Consider the following 10,090-nt stretch of genomic DNA (forward strand, 5'->3'; position numbering starts at 1 on the left):
GTGGACTTGTTGGGCCGAAGGGCCTGTTTCCACACTGTAAGTAATCTAATCTAATCTAATTTAAGGGTTTCCTGGAATCTTACAGTTCAGAAAGTGACCATTCAGCCCATTGTCTTGCACCAGCTCTTTGAAAGAGATGTTGAATGCAACACGATCCAGGCTTGGGCTGACAAGTGGCAAGTAACATTTATGTCATGCAAATGCCAGGCTCTGACCATCACCAGTAAAAGATAATCTAACAACTGTCCCATGACATTCAATGATGTTACCATCTCTGAATCCCAACTACAAACACACTAGGGTGTTACCATTGACCACAAACTCAACTGGGATTGCTGCATAAACACAGTTGCTACAAGAGCAGGTCAGAGGCTAGGAATACTGCAACAACTGACACCCCAAAGCCTGTCCACCACCTACAAGACACAAGTCAGGAGTGTGATGGCATACTCCTCACTTGTTTGGATGGGTGCAGTTCCAGCAACACTCTAGAAGCTTGACACCATCCAGGACAAAGAAGCCCACTTGATTGGCACCACATCCACAAATATCCACTCCTCCACCACCAATGCTCAGGAGCAGTCGTGTGTATCTACAAGATATGCTGTAGAAATTCACCAAAGTTCCTTCAGTAACACCTTCCAAACGCACAACCACTTCCATTTAGAAGGACAAAGGTAGCAGATATATGGGGATGCCACTATCTACAAGTTCACCTCCAAGCCACTCATCATCCTTACTTGGAAATATATAGCCATTCCTTCACTGTTGCTGGATCAAAGTCCTGGAATTCCCTCCTAAAGGGATTATGGGTCAACCTACTGCATATGGGCTACAGCGGTTTAAGAGAGCAGCTCTCCATCACCTTCTCAAGGCCAAATAGGGAAAGGGATTAAATGCTGGCCTAGCCAGCAACGCTTATGTCCTATGAATGAACAAAAACCATCACAGTATCAAGAACACAACATGAATGATTTTCCTTGCAGCACCCTGGACTGTGAATAGAATAAGCATCAGTCTATAGCTTGAGATTAAGGCAGAATTTCTCAACATTGGTTCACTTGGGCACAATCACAATCTTACAGATGAAGAGATCAATATATTTCAGGAAATTCTCACCTATTTCCTACGAAGGTGGTGGTGATGGAACGCCAACAATGGCCTGGCACATGGTGCTTTGTTCTCTCCTGTTAACTAGTTGAGAATGTTTCCTGGGTTAAAACATTGAAATTAGGGCAATCTGTACTTCATGGTTTGTTTTGATGTCAAACCATGACTGAGCAGTATGTTTGAATGATTTTAATTAACCTGAAATTATCATTACTGATTGCTAAGCTAAATTCCCTGCTTGTCAGAACAGTCCTGTCTGGGATAATTGCTATGGAATAAGTTGTTCGCAACTTGCGGTCTATTGTAAATCAAAGGATCTACAATGGAGAATTCATATCCACAGAACAGGTATATTTTACCAAGTGTCATTTTAACCTGTCAAGTGTTTTGTTTAAAGACCACTTTTTAAAATCTTTTGATGATCCCATAAATTTAAATGGTACAAAAATCTGTGTTGGTGAGAAGATGGCTGAGAGATTGCAGCAGTGTGATGCTGTGCTGAGAGGTGATCTATATTCTGTCGACAGATGGTGATCTGTATTCTGTCTGTGGACAGCACGGTGGCACAGTGGTTAGCACTGCTGCCTCACAGCGCCGGAGATCCGGGTTCAATTCCCGCCTCAGGCGACTGTCTGTGTGGAGTTTGCACATTCTCCCCGTGTCTGCGTGGGTTTCCCGAAGGGCCTGTTTCCACACTGTAATGTAATCTAATCTAATCTAATCTAATCTAACGAGGAGTCTGTCTTTCAGAGAGAAGAGGCAGAAGCAAAAGCTTTGGAAGAAGCTAATCGGCAGAGGCTGGAGCGAGAACGGATCACCCAGCAGAATGAGCAGGAACGGCTGAAGAGGAAGCAGGTGTGTTTTTAATTGACGTGGGTAATTGAAGGGCCATGAGCTATTGTACAAGAAATCCAGCAGCCCAAGGAATAGGAGTAGAATAATGCTAGGACAATTGGAAAGGATGTAGCTTGAGTTTTGAAATGGAGGTTATTGTAAAGCATCAGGAAAGAACAAGGCAAAGACACTGGGTGTTGGGAAAGCATGCCGTGTTTCTATCTGTCGTGTTATGCCCTCGGTTGATCATTATTCCAGTCAGATTCTCAACTAAATTACTAAGGTAGAGTCTCTGAAGCAGCTCCTGTTGTGTCTCCCTGTGTTTGTGGGCAACACCTGGCTAAAAATTGTCATTTAGGAGAAAGTGAGGACTGCAGATGCTTGATCAGAGTCAAAAAGTGTGGTGCGGGAAAAGCATAGCAAGTCAGGCAGCATCTGAAGAGCGGAAGAATTAATGTTTCAAGCATAAGCTCTTCATCATGTGGAAGGGGCACCAAGAGGGGGCTAAGAGATAAATGGGAGGGGGTTGGGGTTTCAGGGAAGGTTGTTGAGAATGTGATAGATAGATAAAGGTAGGGATGAAGGTTATAGGTCAGAGAGGAGAGTGGGGTGGGTAGGTGGGAAGGAAGATGGACAGATAGGACTGTTCCAGAGGGCGGTGCCTAGTTGGAGGTTGGATTTGGGATGAGGTTGGGGGTGGGTAGATGAGGAAACAGAGATATATTTCCCTCCCCATCCCTATCTGCGCTGTGCAGAGGCCGTTCCCTCCGCGACTCCCTTGTTAGGTTCATGCTCCCCACCAACCCACACTTCACTTCTGGCACCTTCCCCTGCCACCACAAGAGATGTAAAACTAGAGCCCACGCCTCCCCCCTCCCCTCCATCCAAGGACCCAAAACATCCTTCCACACCTGAGGGATTTATTTACACCTCCACACATCATCTGCGGTGTCTGTTGCTCTCGATGTGGTCTCTTCTACAGTGGTGAGAGAGGATGCCAACTTGCAGAATATTTCAGAGAAGATCTCTGGGACATTCACTAAGCAACCCCACTGCCGAGCGCTTCAACTCCCCTTGCCATGCTGCCAAGGGCATGCAAGTCCTGGGCTGCCCCCACCACCAAATTCCACCCACCCGACACCTGGAGGAAGAACGCCGCATCTTCCGCCTTGGGATCATCCAACCACACTGAACCAATGTGGATTTCATCAGTTTCGTCATCCCCCCCCCATCCCAGATCCAACTCTGCACCACCCTCTTGTCCTGTCCTACTTGTCTATCTTGCCTCCCACATATCTGCACAACCCTCCACTCCACTCTGACGTATCACCATTAGCCCCCCAACTTCATCTGACTATTGCATTCCTAGCTACCTCCCCCGCTGCCCCACACCCCCGTCCCATTTATCTCTCAGCCCCTTTCCCCCCACATTCCTGATGAGGTGCTTATGCTCGAAGTGTCTGCCTCTGCTCCTCGGGTGCTGCCTGACCGGCTGTGCTTTTCTGGCACCACACCTTTTTACTAAAAGTGATCATTGTCTTGATGGTTTATATTTGTAATGGAGCAGCATTAGGAACAATGTACAGTAGAAGCTAGCAGTTAGAAAAGGGTTAATTTCATTGGGCTGAGAGAGAGCATTTAGATGGCTTGGAGCAGAACCAAAGGCAGGCAGGAGATAAACTGCAATGGTACAGTGGCTGATCCTTGAGATGTGTTGGGTGCAGGCTAGTGTTGCGATCCCAGATCCCAGGTATGAGAAGTTTGGGCAGATCTGACATGGTACTCCACAATAATTTCAGCAATAAAATCCCTGAAAGAACAGGGGAAGAAAATAAGCGGCAGAACTCCAGCATCAAAATCGAGCAGTAGAAGCATCTGTATGATGCAAACTTCAACACACAAATTGCAAGCGATAGTGAGGAGCAAGTAAACCGAATAACAATATAAATATGTACCTTAAGCTCAACCTTCCAAGCTTAATCCTTTTTTCAAACTGAGAGTTTGACTCTGACAAGTTTTTTTAAACATGCTCATACTCGAGAGATTTAGTTTTTATTCTGAGTCTGGCTGTAAGGATCATAGCATAGGTCTAAGGTATGACCCTACCACGTGATCTTCTGGCCACAATATAAGCATTGCTGACTATGGTACACTGAGACTCATGTAGACATTCCCTCGGCATCTGCTCTGTACAGAGTTAACTGGCCCTACCCAGTTCTCTAGAATTTTTTTTTGTAAGCTTACTAAACTAAGTTATTTGGTGAAATACAGTGGGCCAGGTTTTGGAAGTCTGCAAATTCACACTTCTTTTGTCTTGCTAATCTTTTTTAAAACCAAAACCAACCAGTTGTTTTTGAGCCTAGCTCCATCCTCAGCAATTATTGCCATAGCAACATCAAGGTACTCTTGCTTCCAGAAGCTTCTCGGCTGGATTGTAAGTTCAAGATTTGTGTGGAAGTGTATATAGCCAGGAAATCTCAGACTGAAAATTATGAATCTCTACCTTTAAATTGAAGCCAAAATTCTAAGTTTTAGCTTTTAATACATCCTGGAATAGAGCTGTTATAATATGAGTAAAGAGGGGTAGGCCATTCAACACCTCTAACCTGCTCCACCCTTCAGTAAGATCAAGGCTGATCTATTGAAGTTTTGAATCCACATTTGGGCTATCATGCATTCAGTGGACCAACAGCTTAGCTCTATCAAAACATAGGATAGCTCTAACAGTGTCAGCCTGATGGGCTGAATGGCCTGACATTGTGCTCCATAATTCTATGGTGAATCCTGACTTGTTGGTTTGAAGACATTTAAGTATAGTGATGAGTTCAATGCGAACAATTAAATAACTTCCTTTTACTTGCTAACTCTGGGCTTCCCTGCTCATGTGTCTGAGATATGCCTTTTAAATCTTAGGTGATTGTTTCTTTAGGATCACTGAATTAGGTATGAGAAAGAAATAACTTGGTTTCCATCAGCAGGATCATGTCCAGTTGACATATCAGTGTTACTGTCTGAAAGCCGTTGGATTCTTCTATCCCTGATCCATAACAATGAGTTTGAATGTTTTGTAAAATACCTGATGTTCTCACTAGTGAGTACTTTCCTGTAATCAACAGAGAATTGCAGAGGTTATGAAGAGAGTAAGGGGGCCAGGCCAAGACGACTCAAAGGTAATACACTTCCCAACTGTTTTGTCTGTCTTGCTTCATTTTTCACAAAGGTTGTTTATTTTTCACATTAACTGCTGTGCTCTAAATGTTCGTCTGAAATTCAAGGTAGTGTCCAACTGTTGCTTGTTGGGTTTTTTCTGCCCTGTGGCAGAGTCCTTGGTCACTGGCTTGTATTCAGGAGCTCTGCTCGATGATACAAGTATGTTCACACTAAGCAGGAAAATGTAAAAAACCTGTGCACAACAGAAAGTTATCACCAGTCAGAATGTAAATGCTACTGGGAGGCACACAGGTGTGACAGAATCTTAATGCTGATCAAATCAGCAAGCTAGGATAAGATTGGAGCAATCACAGGTTCCTCTCCAAGTCATTTACCATCCCAACTTGGAAATACTTGGCCATTCCTTCACTATAACTGGGTCAAATTCCTAAAACTCCATCTGTAACGACATTGTGGCTTTACCTATAGCACATGGACTGCAACAATTCAAGAAGGCAACTATGGACGGGCAATAAATGCTGGACGCAGTCAGCGATGCCAGTGTGCCATGAATGAGTATTTTTAAATCTCACGTTGCCCTTGTGGTTGTAATAGATCCCAGTGGATCAGCTGTTATTGGAAAGCCCAGGTCCGAGTCTAATACCTGTCTGAAATGTCGCAAAAAGTCAGCGTAGTCATCTAACGATGGGTATATTTGTAACCTTTATTTTGGAGGTTATTCCCATTGGAAATATAGGATTCTTCCTCCCAAAGCTGCAATTGCAGTGAGGGGCATGAGTAATTGAAAATTTAAAACTGATACTGTTACAGGCTATTGAAGGTTCAAGAATAGAGATAAGATGCAGATCATCTAGGATAGAATTAAATTGTGGATTGGGCTTAAGGAGTGAATGGTCTTGTGAAATGTGGATTCGTAAATATTGTTAAAGAATGCTGAAATGGTGATCCTCCTCTGTTTACACAGATGGAAGGAAGATCAGATAATGCTGTCGCCGAGGAAAGCAGTGAGGATGAACACAAGAACGAGGATGCCGATGAAATAGGTGAGTGATTCAGCACATCTTTTTCCATTGGGTTAGTACTGTTAAAATGCTGGCTCTGTATTGAACATATCTGCAAATGCTGACTCCTGAATAGTCAGTCACCTCTCTATAACTTCAGAAGGAGAGCTTCCCATTTCAGAGAAAACCTAGTCTCTGTACAAACGAAAATCTAATGAATTGACAGCAACAGCACACGGCCCATATCCCTCAAAACCCTTCCTATTCATATACCCTTCCAGATGCCTCTTAAGTGTTGTAACTGTACCAGCCTCCACCACTTCTCTGGCAGCTTATTCCATACACACACCACCCTCTGTGTGAAAAAGTTGCCTTTTAGGTACCTTGTCAATCTTTCCCCTCTCACCCTAAACCTATGTCCTGTAGTTCTGAACTCCCCCCACCCTAGGGAAGAGACTTTGTCTATTTATCCTATCCATGCCCCTCATGATTTTATAATGTTTTCTGAATCCTTTCAAGTTTCACAATACCCTTTCCGTAGGGGGGGAGACCAGAATTGCACATAATATTCCAACAGTGGCCTGACCAATATCCTGTACAGCTACAACATGACCTCCCAACCCCTGTACTCAATGCACTGACCAATAAAGGAAAGCATACCAAACACCTCCTTTACTCTCCTATCTATCTGAGACTCTACTTTGAACCTGCACTCCAAGGTCTCTTTGTTCACCAACATTCCCCAGGACCTTACAATTAAGTGTATAAGTCTTGCTTTGATTTATCTTTCCTAAATACAACACCTTACATTTATCTAAATTAAACTCATCTGCCACTCCTCACCCCATTGGCCCATCTGATCAAGATCCCATTGTAATCTGAGGTAACCTTATTCACTGGAAAAGCGCAGCATCCAGGGAACAGGAGAATCGATGTTTCAGGCATAAGCCCTTCCTGAAGAAGGGCTTATGCCCGAAACGTCGATTCTCCTGTTCCCTGGATGCTGCCTGACCTGCTGCGCTTTTCCAGCAACACATTTTCAGCTCTGATCTCCAGCATCTGCAGCCCTCACTTTCTCCCCTAACCTTATTCACTGTCAACTACACCTCCAATTTTGGTATTGTCTGCAAACTTACTAACTATACCTCTTCTGCTCATATAAATGACAAAAAGCAGTTGACTCAGCACCGATCCTTGTGACACACCACTGGTCACCGGCCTCCAGTCTGAAAAACAACTCTCCACCATCATTCTGTCTTCTACCTTTTGAGCCAGTTCTGTATCCAAGTGGCGAGTTCTCCCTGTATTCCATGAGATCTAATCTTGCTAACCAGTCTACCATGGGGAACCTTGTCGAACACCTTACTGAAGTCTATATAGATCACGTTCCACTGCTCTGCCTCCTCGTTACTTATTTTAAAAACTCAATCAAGTTTGTGAGACATAATTTCCCACGCACAAAGCCATGTTGACTATCTCTAATCAGTCCTTGCCTTTCCAAATACATGTCAATCCTGTCTCTCAGGATTCCCTCCCACAACTTCACTGTCGATGTCAGGCTCACCGGTCTATAGTTACCTGGATTTTTCTTACCCCTTTCTTAAATAGTGGCACCACGTTTGCCAACCTCCAGTCTTCCGGCATCTCACCTGTGACTATCAGTGATACAAATATCTCAGCAAGGGGCCCAGCAATTACTTTCCTAGCTTCCCACAGTTCAACATAACACCTCGCGTCCTGCGGATTTATCCACTTTTATGCATTTTAAGACATCCAGCACTTTCTCCTGTGTAATCTGGACATTTTTCAAGATGTCACCATCTATTTCCCCACATTCTATATCTTCTCCACAATAAATACTGTCGCAAAAATACTCGTTTAGTATCTCTCTCTCACAAACTGCCATGCTGACCTTTTCAGGGACCCTATTCTCTCCCTAGTTACCATTTGTCCTTAATGTATTTGTAGAATCCCTTTGGATTCTCCTTAACCCTATTTGCCAAAGCTATCTCATGTCCCCTTTTTGCCCTCTTGATTTCCCTTTCAAGTATACTCCTACTGCCTTTATATTTTTCTAAAGATTTACTCGATTTCTGCTGTCTATCCTTGACATATGCTCCTTCATTTTCTTAACCAAACGCACAATTTCTGTACTCATCCAGCATTCCGTACACCCACCAGCCTTGCCTTTCACCCTAATGGGAATGAATATACAATCTCTAGACTCTGTTATCTTATTTTTGAAGGCTTCCAATTTTCCAGCCGTCCCTTTAACTGTGAACACCTGCCCCCAGTCAACCTTTGCAAGTTCTGGCCCAATATCGTCAAAATTGGCCTTCCTCCAATTTAGACCTTCAACTGTAAGATCTGGTCTATCCTCTTCCATCCCTATTTTAAAATTAATAGAATTATGGTCGCTGGCCCCAATTATGGTCCTGACTAAAACCCAACTCTTCATCCATTCGCCCTCCAAATCTGTGCTCCTTTGAATTAACATTAGGTTCCCTCAAAATTCTGAAATAAATTGGAAAATGTTTCAACTTGTACACAGCCACATTTGTTTGTTTTATTTTCTATCTTATTATTGTCATATGTATATATTGAAAATACTGCAGGATGCACTGCTATCAGATGTGCTCTTTAAGATATTCAATTGGAAGTAAAAGCTGTATATCTCATTTATAATTTGATAATTAGATAGCACTGATGGAATTGATGAGCTTCAAGGTATTGGCCAAGAAAGTGCCGAGTTGTCAGATGGAACTGTCTCCGATGAGATAGCAGAGCTGAATGGTGTTGATGCGATGAATATCACCAGCGATCATTTGAACAAAGACCAGACAGTGGATGTGAGGTGGGTTTGTCTTTCGTCTTCTGTGTCATTTCACAGAATAAACTGGAAATTCTGGAACCTAATCAAGATTTTGTGGAAACAGTGGACAGATGCTTTGGGAATGTTTGAGAGCCAAGTTTAATTTTCCAATGTCAGTAGCCACACAACACCAGGTTATAGTCCAACAGGTTTATTTGAAATACAAGCTTGCGGAGCACTGCTCCTTGGTCAGGTAACTAATGGGCCGGATACAGAGGGCACAGAATTTATAAGAGAATGATGAGTTTTGAGAAGGTTGAGGTTCTGGATGTAGGTTTGCTCACTGACCAAGAAGGTTCACTTTCATGAAAGCGAACCTTCCAGCTCAGCGAGGAAACTTATAAGGAGCATGATCAAAGTGTTGTACAACTGATGCGATGTATTAGACAAAAGCGAGATGGCTCTAGAGTCTGTAATCGTCTAGAATCATGATGAAGGTTTCAATTGATTAATATGTAAATCCCAGAATTTATTGCCCCAAGATAATTTATCAATATATTAAAAAAAAAGAGACGTCTCAGCTCAAACAATGCATTAAAGGTATGAGGTTAAAGTCTGTCTAGACCCAATCTGGAGAAGGCCTGTAATTTCCAAAACAAGAATTTAAAAATGTCACGTTGACTGCCTACAGATTGTGCGCTTTTTGAACAAAATAGAATGTATCTGCAAATATAAGTTCACCCCATGGATATATGTGTGTGTGTGTGTGTGTGTGTGTGTGTGTGTGTGTGAGAGAGGGAGTGTGTGTGTGGGGTGAGTGTGCATGCTTTTCCATGTAGGTATGGTTCACAGTATCCCAGTGGAAGTGGTAATGGGAAGAATGAGTTTAGAGACCAAATGAATGAAATAGTTTAAATCGGTGCTCAGAACAAAATGGGAACCTCTGGTCTAGTGGGAGCTTTAACCAGAACTGTGGCAGCAGTATAGAACATAGAAGAATACAGCGCAGTACAGGCCCTTCGGCCCTCGATGTTGCGCCGATCCAAGCCCACCTAACCTACACTAGCCCACTATCCTCCATATGCCTATCCAATGCCCGCTTAAATGCCCATAATGAGGGAGAGTCCACCACTGCCACTGGCAGAGCATTCCATGAACTCAC

The 10,090-nt window shown here is 43.3% G+C and overlaps 1 protein-coding gene across 8 annotated transcripts in view; it reads left to right on the forward strand.

Annotated features, from left to right (window-relative positions):
* map7d3 (MAP7 domain containing 3) overlaps nt 1-10,090 on the forward strand; it is a 92,316-nt gene that overhangs the window by 72,769 nt on the left and 9,457 nt on the right. For all 8 annotated transcript variants that reach the window (XM_043714257.1, XM_043714258.1, XM_043714263.1 and 5 more), the window contains 4 exons: nt 1,861-1,965; nt 5,061-5,114; nt 6,080-6,158; nt 8,814-8,970. In XM_043714257.1, the coding sequence (XP_043570192.1) occupies nt 1,861-1,965; nt 5,061-5,114; nt 6,080-6,158; nt 8,814-8,970 (395 nt within the window). The remainder of the gene's footprint in view (nt 1-1,860; nt 1,966-5,060; nt 5,115-6,079; nt 6,159-8,813; nt 8,971-10,090) is intronic.

The sequence above is a fragment of the Chiloscyllium plagiosum genome, chromosome 24, assembly GCF_004010195.1.
Source record: "Chiloscyllium plagiosum isolate BGI_BamShark_2017 chromosome 24, ASM401019v2, whole genome shotgun sequence".
NCBI classification, from domain to species: domain Eukaryota; kingdom Metazoa; phylum Chordata; class Chondrichthyes; order Orectolobiformes; family Hemiscylliidae; genus Chiloscyllium; species Chiloscyllium plagiosum.